The sequence below is a fragment of the Hypanus sabinus genome, chromosome 21 (assembly GCF_030144855.1).
Source record: "Hypanus sabinus isolate sHypSab1 chromosome 21, sHypSab1.hap1, whole genome shotgun sequence".
Lineage (NCBI taxonomy): Eukaryota > Metazoa > Chordata > Chondrichthyes > Myliobatiformes > Dasyatidae > Hypanus > Hypanus sabinus.
Genome location: NC_082726.1, coordinates 17,412,231 through 17,427,754, shown reverse-complemented (window position 1 = coordinate 17,427,754; position 15,524 = coordinate 17,412,231). Strand labels below are relative to the sequence as shown.

General features: G+C 42.5%; 1 protein-coding gene across 3 annotated transcripts in view; it reads right to left on the bottom strand.

Annotated features, from left to right (window-relative positions):
• Positions 1-5,752: 5,752 nt before the first annotated feature.
• The window catches only part of snupn (snurportin 1), a 49,138-nt gene continuing 39,366 nt past the window's right edge, over positions 5,753-15,524 (bottom strand). For all 3 annotated transcript variants that reach the window (XM_059946063.1, XM_059946064.1, XM_059946065.1), the window contains 2 exons: positions 11,988-12,068; positions 5,753-7,437 (listed from right to left, as the gene is read on the bottom strand). In XM_059946063.1, the coding sequence (XP_059802046.1) occupies positions 7,111-7,437; positions 11,988-12,068 (408 nt within the window). In that variant the 3' untranslated portion in view covers positions 5,753-7,110. The remainder of the gene's footprint in view (positions 7,438-11,987; positions 12,069-15,524) is intronic.

Genomic DNA, 15,524 nt, shown 5'->3' with positions numbered 1-15,524 from the left:
GTAAGTTCCTTCTGTGAGGGGTTCAAGTCTTAGTCTGCAGAAACGAATGAAGTCCAAACGTGGTTCAACTGGATGCAAAAAGACTGGTATTTAATATGGACTCTGAAACTAAGTCATTTTTGTCATTATCTATAGACTGGCTGAGACAATGGCTCTGGGTAAGCCAAGCAATATATCTCAATAAATACAGATCTTTCCCTCACAGATTATTAGCAACATTTACAATTGGGCTTGTCAAATGGTGGCCAGGAGTATGAATCTGGCATTGCTTCTAGGCAGCCCATTTATGTTCTGACAATTATACCCCGCACCTGCCTTGGCTGAAACTGAAAGCAGCTGTTAATTCCCCAGTGTTTCCACTGGTGAACTATCTATCAGACCTGTGCCCAGAAACCAGTGATCTCAATAACGCAGAGGGGAAGTTTAACAATATTAATTCTGAGCAAACACGAGGAAATCTGCAGACGCTGGAAATTCAAACAACACACAAAAAATGCTGGTGGAACACAGCCGGCCAGGCAGCATCTATAGGGAGAAGCGCTGTTTGTGTGCGTTGTTGTTAATATTAATTCTGCTTTGGTTTATTTTAATTTTGTTAAATTAATGTTTTTAATTATTAAATGTTTAGGTGTGGATTGGTAATAACATCTCCTCATTGGCAGTCAACATAGATGCACCTCAAGGATGCATGCTACTCTCCCTCCACTCATGAGGGACACACAGGCAAGGCACAGCTCAAACACCATCTATAAGTTCACTAATGATACAACTGTTGTTGGCAGAATCTCAGGTGGCATACAGGAGTGAAACAGATTGGACAGTTGAGTGGTGTGGTATCGAAACAACAACCGTGTACTCAACATCAGCAATTTATTGTGGACTTCTACTGTCCTCTCCTATCAGATCCCTTCTTCCTTGGGCCTTCACTTCTTCCACCTATCACCTTCCAGCTTCTTACTTTAATTTCCCTCTCTCACCTACCCAGCCACCTACCTTCCCCCTCACCTATCATGTGCCACTTATATACCCCTCCCCTCCCCCATCTTCTTATTCTGGCTTCTAACCTTTCAGTGCTGATGAAGGACCGCCATCCAAAACATCAGCTCTCCAGAGATGCTGCCAGACTTGCTGAGGTCCTACAGCATTTTGTGTGTTACTCCAAATTTCCAGCGTCTGCAGAATCTCAAGTGTTAGCTAATTTCTTGACATATGTTGGTGATAATAAAACTGATTTTGATTCTGTTTTCAGCTAATTTTGCTCTATAGTAAAACTCCTAACTACATGTTCTTACATATTTGTCTTTAAATATTAAGGCTTTGAGTGCAGGAACTTCCTAGGTGCACTGTTGGGGCCACCGCAGTACAGTCTGGGATCATTCTGGCCATCAGTATAAGACCTCCATAACAAATAGTTACAGACACAGGGAGACTCTGGGCTATTACAACATTTGCAAACTAAAAACAAACGAGATGATATCCAATCCTCAGTTACTGTAATGCCTTGCAAATAACCAGCACACCAAGCACAGGCTGAGTGGCCTCTTGCATCATCCACATAAAGTTGGATTCTGATGAAAGATCACTGACCTGAAACTTCAATTCTGTCTCTCTCCCCATAGATGCTGCGTGACCTGCTAAGCATTTTCATTCCAGGTTTCCAACATCTGTGGCATTTTTAAACACACAAGACTCTACAGATGCTGAAAATCCAGTGCAATCCAAAAAGTTTATTTCAGAGTCAGAGAGGTTGTTAAGCAGTAATTATTTATAGTTACACTTTTGGAGCTCACACACTCCTGAACATTCCTAAATGATATTTAGCCTATTTCCATGTCATTATATTGACTTCAGCGCTGAGTCTATTGAAGAATAAAGCCTTTGAAGGAGCTGGGTTTGTGTGGATGAAAGAAGCTGGTGTCACACCACTGCTTATAGTAAATGGTGGGCAAATACTACAAGCATTATCATTGTCACTGACAGCAAAACCCAGACTGATGACCTGCTCCAAGTTCACCATCAGCCACAATGAATGAGTTAGTCAGATGGGACTTTGTCTCCACCAGAATTACGCAATGGTCACTTGCATCAATGCTGTCAGGGACAGACGCATCTACTGCCAGGATTACATTAACAAAAATCTTGTCAGAGAGAACAGTTGTTGGTTTTGGATATGTTTTGTTCAGGAACAACTAATACTGTATTGTGATGACAAATCAATACTTGCTTTTCAGGCTTTTTGGAAGGCAGTTTGTTTACCTGCCGCTGCTGCAAAGAGTCCCTGGAGATACTGACTTCATCTATAGCCTTGATCAATGGCAATGCTCAAAGCAATCGGAATTCCTCAACTGCAGCTGACCAGAAAGAATAAGTGTCCCAAAAACAGTTCTGCTCTTTCCTCTACTGTACTCCAGGTGATCTGAGGATTTGTGGTCAAACGAAATCCTGGACTAAACAAACTCACGTCTGGTGACTGTCAAGGATTTAAACACGAGTCATATGTCTGCTCTCTTCAGCAGATAAAAGAGGACACAACGTTCCACTGGCACAAGCCTATTTGTTATGTGCGATCATTAAAATTAGTGCAGGGGAGAGTTGAATGACTGCTTGGTTTTATTTTTTTTTCTCTTTCAAGCCTTCCTTTAGTATCTTCCCCATTGAAAGGAAGGTGGGAATTGTGACCTTGAAATAGTTCTGCCAGTAAAACCAATGCCATCACCCCCACAGACCTAACCTGTCAAAGAGCTGGTCAGGTCAGTAATCGAACAAAACCTCGTGGTGAACACTGAAACATTCATCATCAGCAGCTCATTGTCAACCATTGGCTCAGTGATAGTTCTGCTTCTGAGTTAGAAAGATGTGGTTTCAAAAGTAATGGCTTCCCTTTCAATAGTGCCATTCTTTACAGACCTCCATTGCAGTACTTTAGGGATGGAGTCACTACTGTAGTGCAGGCAACCAATCACTGTGTAGTAAGATGCTACAAGTAGCAATGAGGTAAGAATCAGCTCACCTATTTTCTTAGCGATGTTGGTTAAAGAAAGGAAATTAGTAAAGCTACTTGATTGCTCTTGTTATCAGAAACGTTTATGCTCAGTTGAGAGGGCAGGCAGAATCTTGGAGGAGGTACAGCCTTAAGTGCTGTGCATACATGTACATGTGCACATTACAATAAACTTGACTTCGAAGGCTCATCTGAAAGGAGACACCATTGTATTGGGAATGTTAGGCAGGAGTAAATATGCATCTTTATGTCTGTTGAGAGAGACAGGTAAAGCATAAGGTACACAGTCCAAGATGACACAGGTGCAGTAGAGAGGGAGTACAGCACTGTGATGGCAAAGGTACAGTCTTTTGAACCAAACATTAAACTGACACCTTACCTACCCTCTTGGGTGAGTGTGAAAGATCCCACAACACGAGTCAAATCAGTGAAGGAGAGTGCACTGTCCCCCAAGTCACACACGTCATCTGGCCCTGACCTCACTTGGTCAGTTTGCTGGGTATAAATTAGCTCCTGATTTCAACACAACACTGACTTTTCAACAGGAAGTAATTCACTGGTTGCAAAAGTGGATGCCCTGAAATGGTGAAATTCCATGGTGTGACCACCTTTGGAACAGCTCTTCTGAAACCACACAATGATGATAAGATTTTTGAATTTGTGCCCATCCTGTCAGGGGTGTTTTGCTTGGACTAGGAACTTATCAGCTCCAATGGAAACAACAGAAGTCCACCACAGAATGCTTATTCCCCTTCTTTCAGGAATTCAATCAAAGCAAGAAAACAAACAATAGATGCAGTACTGTACAAAAGTTTCAGACACGTATATAGCTAGGGTGACTAAGACGTTTGCACAGTACTGTAGTAATTTTTTGTACTACATTGTAATGCTGTCACAAAAAAAAACATGACATATGTGAGTGACAGTAAACCTGATTCTGATGTGGACAGAGAGTGGGAAGGGGGCAGGGAGCAGGGAATCATGAATGGGAAAGGGGGAGAGAGCAGGAAACACCTTAGAGATATTCTGTAATGATCAATAAACCAATTGTTTAGAATCAAATGATCTTGCCTGTTGTCTCAGGGATAGGTGTGTCTGCACCATCTCACTCCTTCTCTGCCACCTGCCCCATGGTGCTCCACCTTGTCATTCCCAATATCCTTTACTCTGACAGAGTTACAAACTAACTCTCCACTCCGTATTGACAAATACAGTATTGTGCAAAAGTCTTAGGCACCCTTGCTATATATACATGCCTAAGACTTCATGTACAATATTGTAGGTCATATGATCCTGGAGATGTATTAGATTTTGATCCCATTAATTTCTCCAATATAGTTTTGATACTGCATTTCTATCCATAACTGATTATAAAATTGATAGTCAGTTCATGATGTGAAGTGTCAGTGAGCTCTGTTTATGAGAGACCACAGATGCTGGAATTGGCAGCAAATGAAGCATGATTTTGACCCGATTCATTGTCAATTTCTCACCTCCAACAGATACTGCTCAATCCATTGAGTTCCTCCAGCAAATCGTTTAAGCTCAGTGTTTAATAGTAACAGAACTAAAAGGAAACTCATTTACAATTAGACAAAATGTATACATAGCTAAATACTTGCATTGTAATTTACAGTGCAAATTATCCTGGTTGGCATGGAAACATCAGCTCCACATGAACATCCCGGCTTCCTTCAGCCTCCACCATTCTAGAGAAAACAATCCAAGTTTGTCCAACCTCTCCTTACATCAAATGCCCCTAATTCTGCTAGCATCCTTGTAATGTAAACTCTTTGTAGTTAAGTACAAAAAGCTGATGCCAAAAATCATTCACGGAAGGTTGAGTCTCAGCAGTAAAAGGTTCCACCACCCATTGTCATGACCACGCATCGCTTCATGGATCAGGTTAGGCTGAGGCTCTGCTCCAATTCAGCTCCTTCACTTTTGCTTGTCACCCCAATAATCTACTGGACTTGTATCATGTGTCAAATTGTAATAAAAGAACTGGTGGACCACCAGCTACAACCCTTTGTCTCTTCCTCCCAGCCTCTGTCACTATTTTTACTCTCCATCTGCCCATCATCCCTCCATCACATGGATCCATCTGTCACTTGATAGCTCTTGCTCCACCCCTTCTCCTCTCTTCTTTATACTGGCTACACCCCCCACCCCTTCTTTCTTTCAGTCCAAAGAGTCTGGACCCGAAAAGTGAACCGTCCATTTCCATCACAGATGTTGCCTGACCCACTGAGATCCTCCAGGAGTTTGTCTTCCCATCATAGATCAAACCTGCTGTATAAAGTAACACCAAAGCACCCGGCATAATCAAAGACCCACTTAACCTGGTCATTCTCTCTTCTCCCCCACCCCTCCCATTGAGCAGAAGATACAAAAGACTGAAAGCACATACCACCAGGCTCAAGGACAGTTTGTTACGAGCATTAAATTGTTCCCTTGTATGATAAAATGGAACCTTGATCTCACAATCTACCTTATTATGCCCTTGCTCCTTATTGTCCAGCTGCACCGCACTTTCTCTGTAGCTGTTACACTTCACTCTGCGTTGTTTTACTTGTGTTTACCTCAATGCACTGTGCAATGCATGACCTCAATATACACAACAATAATCAACACATTCACCTGAAAGGCACTCTTCTCATCTTCCAATCCTCCCTCAGAAGTCAAAGATGACAAGTTTGGCTCTTAAGCGCGCTTTGTGGAAGCAATTACATCAGCACAGTGCAGTCCATGGAGGCTTACAATGAGAATTGTTTCATTTATTAAAATAACAGGTCACAAGATTGGTAGACAACACTTTCAATCAGCCTTGTGTGGTCCTGAACCCTTTAAACAGAGTTATAAATCAAGCTTTAAAAACACAAGCCTAGGATATAACGTGCACAAAATAAAACAGGCTTTCTATTACATTGTGACAAAGATATTTCAAGAGAGCTGTCAAAATCAAACTTAACTAACCACTGGAATCTAGTTTGGCAATGACAGTGACTTCCAACAGGAGATGCTCATCTCTATCCTATCTGTATCCCTGGGAGAACCCAAGTGTTGACTTGAACTGTATAATTGTTATTTTTCTTGTAGTTTAACTTTCTTATGCTTGTTTGTATATTTATATGATTACCAATGTATATGTAAGTGTTCAGTGTGTTTTTAATTATTGCAGTTGTGGGTATTGCATTATTGAATGGGGCTATCTTATGGGTTAATTCAACAATGGAATTTTGATGAAATATCTGTTATCAGCAATTTGGTATAAGAGGACCAGACCACGCTGGTTCAGTCTCTTTGTCTTTTTGGCTCTCTTGTCTCTGTCCTTCTCTCTCTTCCCCTCTCATCCTCATGCTTCATCTGGTTTCTTCTCATTTCGTTCCTGTAATGTCTAATGAACAACGATAATGCCTCATTCTTGACTTCTGAAGAACCTTTGATCACAAAAACATCAGGATCAACACAAGAGGCTTGAAATGAAGAGGTATCCTCTGCTGGAGTATTGGGAACCACACATAATGTTAATTTACAGTGGGGTATAGTTTTACAAAGCTTGCAAATGTGCACTTGGAGCCCAGGTAGACAAAGAAGTGATTTGAACCCTCACTAACAGACAGTTTAAAATGATTTCAGAGTCTCCCAGGGTTCGCACTGTGGGATATGCATGAAGTCCTACTCATATTTCACACTCATAGGCCCTTATACACTCAATTAATAAACACACACTGCTACCTTTTCCTCCCCTGCTGTGTAAAAACAGATTAATACAGAATTCAGGCCTCATGAGAAATGTCCATATGACACAAACTAATCCTGGCACACTTCTAAATTCTCAAATACTCCCTTTCCTGAACTACTATTGTCAGTCATTAGTGAGGGCAAACGCCCTCCAGATCGGGACAGAAATAGCAGCAACAGAAGCCAGGATATTTCAGCATCATGACGCTGATTTCAGACACAATTAACAGCCCCAGTGTTTTCCTCCCAACAATCTTCATTTAATCAGGGCCCTGATCAAATAAAACGTCTTTAGCAGTTCTACAATAGAAATATTGAGAGGCATCCAGGGTATTGAGCTCAGAACTACTTCCCTGCCGGGCCATTTAGCTTTCAATTTTGCTCGTGCATTCCATATTAGTGGGTTTGCTCTTGGCCTTTCTAGGGGTAGAGAGATGTTCCAACTCATAGCGCCCTGATCCTGATGACCCCTTCGTGCTGTGGCTGGCACCATCCTGTCCGTTCTTGTTTCTCTTCAGCTCGATGATCTGCAGCATTTGAGAGTTGGCATACTCCGGCTTCGAGGTCAGAGGGCTGGCTGGGACGGACAGACCCAGAATGTCAGCCACCATGTACGGCTTCAGCCAGCCTACCAGTGGTGTGCTTCCTGGAGTGTAGTGAGTCTGGCGGTGGTAAAACAGCAACCCATCTACCTGTGGGAGATATTTAAAGTTTACACAGTCAATCAGAGCACAGATATACCCAAACTTATACATAACCTTTACACTTAGCTAATAAAATTCTACTGAAGAAAATGATAGAGAAGTAAGGCCATAAGCAAGAGAGAGCAAAGGAACAACAGACATACTTATATAGCCAAAAGTTCAAAGTAAATTTATTATCAAAAAATGAATAGGTTACTATGTACAATCTTGAGATTAATTTTCTTGCAAATATTTACAGGAAAAAGAACAGAAATACAATAACATTTTATGAAAAGCTACACATGAACAAAGACTGACAAACGCCAATGTGTAAAAGATGACGAAATATGCAAACAAAAATAATAGCAAGTTGTAAAATGTCCTTGAAAGTGAGTCTGTAGGTCATAGAATCATTTCAGAGCAGTGGTGACTGAAGTTTTCCACACTGGTTCAGGAGCCTGATGATCGTAGAGTAATAACCGTTCCTGAACGTGGTGGTGTGGGTCCTAGGGCTTCTATTTCTCCTGTCCCCTGATAAGAGTGCCTGATTTGGATGGAGGGCAAGTAGGAATAATATCAATAGGTACAAGAGTCACATGGATGTGGTAGAACAAAGGGCCTGTTTCTCTGCTGTACGACTCTAAGACTCCATGTGAAATTACTGCCGTCTCGGCTGACTATTTGCACACAGCATCTACCCACAATCAGTTTCAGTGATATGGGGCCAGAGTTAAATCACCACTGGGCTCAGTAAAAACATCCCCGTACCATGCTGCATGACTCTATTCCTCTGAAGAGTTGCGGTACCAGTCCACTGATGGCCACTTGAAAGTGGGGGGGGGGGCGGGGGGGGAGAGACACCTTCAGCTGTACACTGGAGTATGGACTGGGATCACATGTACATCTCCAGAGGTGGGCTTGAGCTCACTGGAGCGAGGCATAGACATATACTCGTATTTTAAAAAGGAAACTGGGGCACTTGACAGCATTAACCAGCCAGGAGGAGTGTTTGATGTCTTTGGGCCTGTACTCAATGGACCTCAGAAGGATGAGGAGGGAATCTTAGAACATAGAACACTACGGCACAGCACCAAGCCATTCAGCCCAAGATGCTAGACCAATCCAGCTAAAAAGCAAATCACAAACACCAATCTCTCCAACCTACACCATGTCCAAATATCTCCACCTTCCTTATATCAATGTGTCTATCCAAATGTCTCTTAAAAGCTTTTAGTGTATTTGCTTGTACCACCATAGCAGGCAACGCATTCCAGGCATTCCACAACTCTGAGTAAAAAACTTACCCCTCAGATTAACCTTAAACCCACCCCCTCACACCTTCAATGTGTGCCCTCAGATATTAGACATTTCAACCCTTGGAAACAGATACTCTCTGTCCACTCTAACTATGCCTCTCATAATCTTGTAAACCACTATCAGATCTCCCCTTAGCCTGCAGCACTCCAGAGAGAACAACCCAGCCTCTCGTGATAGCACAGGCTCCCTAAACCAGTCAGCATCCTGCACCCTCTCCAAAGCCTCAGCGTCTTTCCTATAGTGGGGCGACTATAGTCCAGACGTAGCCTAACCAGTTTTATAAAGTTGCAACATAACTTCTTGACTTTTGAACTCAATGCCTCCACTAATAAAAGTAAGCATTCCATGAGCCTTCTTAACCACCTGATTAACCTGTGTAACCACTTTCAAGGAACTTGAAACTCAAGTTCTCTCTGCTCAGCAATATTATTAGGATCCTGCCCTTAACAGTGTACGGTCTCCTTGCATTTGCCCTATCAAGGTGCAGCACCTCACATTTATCTGGGTTAAATTCCATTTCTCTGCCCATGTCTGCAACTGATCTATATCACACTGTATTCTTTGCGAGTCTTCTACACTATCCACAACTCCACCAATCTTGGTATCATCTGCAAACTTACTGAACCACCCATTTACATTTTCATCCGGATCATTTTATATACATTACCAACAGCAGAGGTTCCAGCACAAACCCCTGCGGAACATCACTAATTACAGATCTCCAGCTCGAATAAGTCTCTTCCACCACTACCCTCTGTCTCCCACGTGCAAGCCAGCTCTGAAACCAAACAGTCAATTTGCCGCTGTCTCCATACAACTTAATCTTCTGGATTAGTCTCCCATGAGTAACATTGTCAAAGGCCTCACTAAAATTCACATAGACAACATCCACTACCCTACCCTCATCAATCTCTCTCGTCACCTTGTTAAAAACAACAATCAAGTTGTAAGGCATGTCCTGCTACGCACAAAACTATCATGGCTCTCCCTAATTAGGATAGGATCTAACTGAAATCTACTAGATACTGAGACGTCCGGATTCAGTGGACGTGGAGAGGATGCTTCCATTAGTAGGATCCAAGAGCACATCCTCACAAGAAAGAGACATCCCTTTAAAACTGAGATGAGGAGGGATTTCATCAGCCAAAGGGTGGTGAATCTTGGAAATCATTGCCACAGATGATTATGAAAGCAAAGTCATAGAGTGTATTTGGAGCATGGATCGATCATGTCTTGATTGGTTAAGGGTTACAGGGTTACAGTGTGACCTGTAATGAGGATGTTAGGAGAATTCAGGGTGACTTGGATAGGCTGAGTGAGTGAGCAGATACTTGGCAGATGACATTTAATGTGAATAAGTGTGAGGTTATCCACTTTGGGAGTAAGAACAGGAAGGCAGATTATTATCTGAACGGTGTAGAGTTAGGTAAGGGAGAAATACAAAGAGATCTAGGAGTCCTTGTTCATCAGTCACTGAAGGTGAATGAGCAAGTGCAGCAGGCAGTGAAGAAGGCTAATGGAATGTTGACCTTTATTACAAAGGGAATTGAGTACAAGGAAATCCGTTTGCATTTGTACAGGGCCCTGGTGAGACCACACCTGGAGTATTGTGTACAGTTTTGGTCTCCAGGGTTAAGGAAGGACATCCTGGCTATAGAGGAAGTGCAGCATAGATTCACAAGGTTAATTCCTGGGATGTCCGGACTGTCTTACGCAGAGAGGTTAGAGAGACTGGGCTTGTACACGCTGGAATTAAGGAGATTGAGAGGGGATCTGATTGCAACATATAGGATTATTAAAGGATTGGACAAGATAGAGGCAGGAAATATGTTTCAGATGCTGGGAGAGTCCAGTACCAGAGGGCATGGTTTGAGAATAAGGGGTAGGTCATTTAGGACAGAGTTAAGGAAAACTTCTTCTCCCAGAGTTGTGGGGGTCTGGATTGCACTGCCTCGGAAGGTAGTGGAGGCCAATTCTCTGGATGCTTTCAAGAAAGAACTAGATAGGTATCTTATGGATAGGGGAATCAAGGAATATGGGGACAAGGCAGGAACCGGGTATTGATAGTAGATGATCAGCCTTGATCTCAGAATGGCGGTGCAGGCTTGAGGGGCCAAATGGTCTACTTCTGCACCTATTGTCTATTGAAAAGGAGGGAGAATGGGGTTGAAGCAGAAATCAGGCCATGACTGAATGGCAGAGCAGACTCAATAGGCCAAACAGCCTAATTCTTCTCTTGTATCTTATGGTTGTAGGAGGAGGAAGTTTTTTCTGCTTCATGTTTCATTTTCTTTCTCCACACACCCAGCACTGCAAACAATCCTTGATTTGGGGGTCATGCTTGAGATTCTCTAATCAATACCCACCAGCCCTTGAGTTGACAGCCATTCCTCTATTGATACCATGGCTGCATAACTAATGCATATTTTGTAAATCAGAAAGACAGAGTAAAATGTACTGTGGGTATTTCAGTACAATGTGAGTTTGTAAATCTACTGCCAGTAAATTAAGGAGTGCCTGGTAAGGGTCAGGAACATTTATGCTGAAGAGAAAAAGAAAATCAGAAAAGAATAGGCTGAATAGAAGGAAGTGATAAAAGAAACAAAGAATCAATGACCCCAATAGGAGTTTCAAGTATCAATGATTAAGGATCAAATTTATTCACCGTACATTTACATCTATTAGGGATTTGCTAGGAGGTGTTGGTTAGAATGTGACATGCAACAATAAAAACATCCAACAATTAAAGAAAGAATTATACAAAAAATGAAGTTAGAGGTTGAAGTACGGATATGGAGTAAAACATAAACAAACAATAGCATGTATTTACAATGTATAAAAGCATTATTAAGAGTGGCTCAAAGTGTTTACAGTATGGTGTCGGGGTAACAGATAAACAGCATAAATAACAGCATGTACTTACAATGTATACAGCATTATAAAGAGCGGTTCAAAGTGTTTACAGCATATCAGTGGTAATAGATAAATGGGAGTGGGTGGGGCTGGGGCTAATATTAACTGCCTGAGGGAAGAAACTTTTAGGATGATGTGAAGTTTTTCCTATAGAGCTTGCCAGCAGGGAACTTTTGAAAAAGGCAGTTTTAAATGTCAATGCCGATGTGTGTCATCAGGAACACCAATAGGAGTATCAGTGAAACCAGTGGGAGTATTAGTGACCCCGGTGGGTATGTTGGCGATGCCAGTGAGAGTAGCAATCAGGCCTATGTAATATTATTGGTTACCTCAAAGGGATAATCTGTAGCTAACGCCTGACGAACAGCTTCTGGTGTGCACAGCGCATTTGGCAGGCCCACAAATTTGAACTGTGAATAGAAGAGAGAGTTACTTTGACACTGTATAAGAGTACTTAGTGTGATTCTGGTTCAAAAGCCATAAACAACAATGGAAAACTGACAGTGTAGCAACTGGTAGTACCAACAGGGTGTAGGATGCTCTGGAAAGAGGTAGCACCTTTGATGTCTGGCAGCTGCACTCTAGCTAGTAGGGTAGACTGGCATCACTGATCCCCATCCACCTCCTAAATCTCTCATGTCTGCCACCAAGTGGAACACTGCTTCAGTTGGTGGGCTAAACAACATGAGGGGGTGGTGTTAACATGGCACCACTGGGCGAAGGATCTCGTTGTCTTTCCTCAAAGTACTACAACGGCCACGTGTTCAAAGCAGGGTAAGCCACTGATTTGGAGGACATCGGCTGTGGTCTGACCTGGAGAGGGATGGGCACCACCAGGCCTGTAGGTTGCAGGAATCAAACTGAACAACATCAAATACAACAGAAAGTGAAGCCAATTTATATCTTGAATGACACTGGAAGCAAATGTGAATGCCTATTGTTGGTTCATTTTGGCGCTGGCTTAGCCAGTCCTGTCAAGGTAACAGTGGGCAATAATAAGTCTTGGCCCCAGCCACCTCCAGCAACAAAGGAGCCTTGTTACATCCATCTGACCATTGACATATGGTGAGAAGGGAGGGGCAGAGGCATTACAACAGGTTTTACTGTTATAAAAGCAGTTCGTGGTGGGACTATTCAGCAGGTCAAGCAGAATCTGTAGGGAGAGGTAAAGGTCGTATTTCAGATCAACAGCCCTGCAGAACTTCCAATAACAAATCACCAACCTAAAAGTTAAACCTGTCCTTCTCTGCCGAGTACTTTCAGGATTCTCAGGTTTTAGTTAAGATATTATTTTGATTTGATTTTTGCCGTTATTTTGAAAGAATGGGTTGCTATTGGCAAAGATTTTGATGATTTGATTCATTCCATCTCCGAGTCCAACCTCAGCTTCCAGTATCTCAGTTTCATTATGTAGTAGCATAAACTCTGTAAAAATAATTGAGTCCATTTGTACAGGTTAGTGGGAAACTCAGAGGGAATACACACAGAGAGCAGCAGCACTCGATGTTCATATTACACCTACAATATATCACTCACACACCTCACCGGGTCCCCTCTCACTACTGTTCTTGCTTGCTGTCCCACTTCCCTTATCTGGTTCCAAGCTCCACCTTCCTTTCTATACTTTATCAGAACGAATGCAAGAATGAGGTGAATTGATTGGGCTTCTTTTGCACAGAGGACTTCTTTTGGGCACGGATTTCAAGTGCACATGCCTTTTGTCTCAGCAAGCTTGGTTTGTGGCTCCCACTCTGTACATTGCACACATGTATCATTACTAACATGACTCAGTAAAAACATTTAATTATTTTACTCCAGTGTCATTCTTCCTCTATGGATAAGTATTATTTTGGCTCTGAGGATCAAAACAAGTACCGTCACTTTACTCCAAGTACCCAATCCATTTTGAGCCGCAGCTATGACAAATCCAACCCCTGGAACCTGGCTGCAATGAAAGACAACCTTCCTGGACCACCAATTCTAACACCAGTTGTAAAACTGGACGAAGCAATGAAACTCAAACTGCTCCTATTGTACATGGGAGAACTCAGGCAGAAATACTTCGATCCTCTACATCTACAGAATGAATCTGAACTGACAGGCATGCTGGAGGCTTTGGACAGTGTTCAGGAGATGCTGGACAATGTCTTTATGGCACGCTTCAAGTTCTCACAGCTGCAACAGACCTCTGATAAGAATGTAGATGATATCATCACTAGATTGACAGTGCAGTACAAAGATATTCCCTCGAGTAAATTCGAAGAAGTGATACTTGTTCAAGCATAGATTGGTGGAGTCCAAAATGGGAGAACACACAGGAGAGCCTCTTGTCCAAAAAGCGTGATTTGCCCTGGGATAAAGCATGCTCTGCAACTCACTACTGGGAGGCAGTCAATAGAGGCCTTACACAGATTCAGACCCCAGACAAAAACATTAATGTTTGCTAGCGGAAACCAATTCATAGCCAACAGTCTCCACAGAGATGTCATCACTGTGGAGAAAGTGATGTTCAATGGTCCAAATGCAAGCATCAAAAGACAGTCAAAAGTTTTGTCAAAAGGTAGAACACCTCGAGAAGGTGTGCTTCACTAGGCCATGAGAAAACGGTAGAATTCAACCACTGACTCCAATCAAGGAAATGGCCAGAGCAAAGAAGAGGGCACTATTTTCCAAACCGATGACATGAGCCAATGAAACTAGCATCCTTATTTCATTATACTCACAGTGGACAACCAGCTGATGACATTTTAGCTGGACACAGGGTCAGTCGTCATCTTGGTAAGCAAATTATCCTTATGCCAGATTCCACAATTACGACCGCAAAGCTCGGTGTTCCATAGCTACACTGGGGATAGCATGGATGTTCATGGTGTCTTTACGACAGATGTGATTCACCTAGGAGACCTATTTCACTTACCCACGCACGTGGTCAGGGGAGGCCAAAGCCCTAATTTTCTGGGTAAAAACTGGATTAAAAAGACAACATCAGTGCTGTCAGGCGTCAACCATGTTGGGAAGAACCCCATACTGAATTTTATATCACAAAAGCACCAGCTGATGCCTTTGGATTAAATCTAAACTCAACATGGTCCAAAGGCTGAGTTCAGGTTTAAGGAGAACTGCCAATCAGAGTTGTACAAAAGATTCCCAGTGCCGTATGTAGTGGACCCAAAGGTAGAAGAACTTAACTGACTACAGACAGCAGATCTCCGAAAGCCAGCCAATAAAGGAACAAATTTGCAGCAAGCAAGAAACCATGAAACAAAAATATGATATACACACCAGACTGTGAATCTTTGGTGCCAGAGACAAAGTCTCAGAGGAAGAAAACGGGCTACCAGCTGTCATCCGGCATTGTCAAGGTCAAGTCACAGAACTTGAGCTGATAATGGACAAATTGTCAGGTGACATTGTGATCATAAATGATGCTACCCTTATCAAACTTTACAGTAGGGATGGCGTTATCTGGCTGATGTGCAGTTTTAGATGTACAGTCGGCCCTCCTTATCTGCGGGGGATTGGTTCCGAGACCGCCCCCCCAACGGATACCAAAAAACGCGGATGCTCAAGTCCCTTATTTAACCTGACCTAGTGCGGTGGTCTTTAGGACCTAGCGGAACCCCGGACTTTATTTAATATGCCCAGTGTGACGGACATTAGGACCTGGCAGTGCAGCTCTGTGTTTCTGTTCACGAAAATAATCACGATCACAATTGAAAATAAGGTGGAAGTAATAAAGCGATCAGAAAGAAGTGAAATGCCATCGGTCATTGGAAAAGCGTTAGGCTACAGTTAGTGAATGATCGGAACAATTTTAATGGAGCATGTGAAAGGTTCTGCCTCGATAAAAGCTGCAATTATTATTA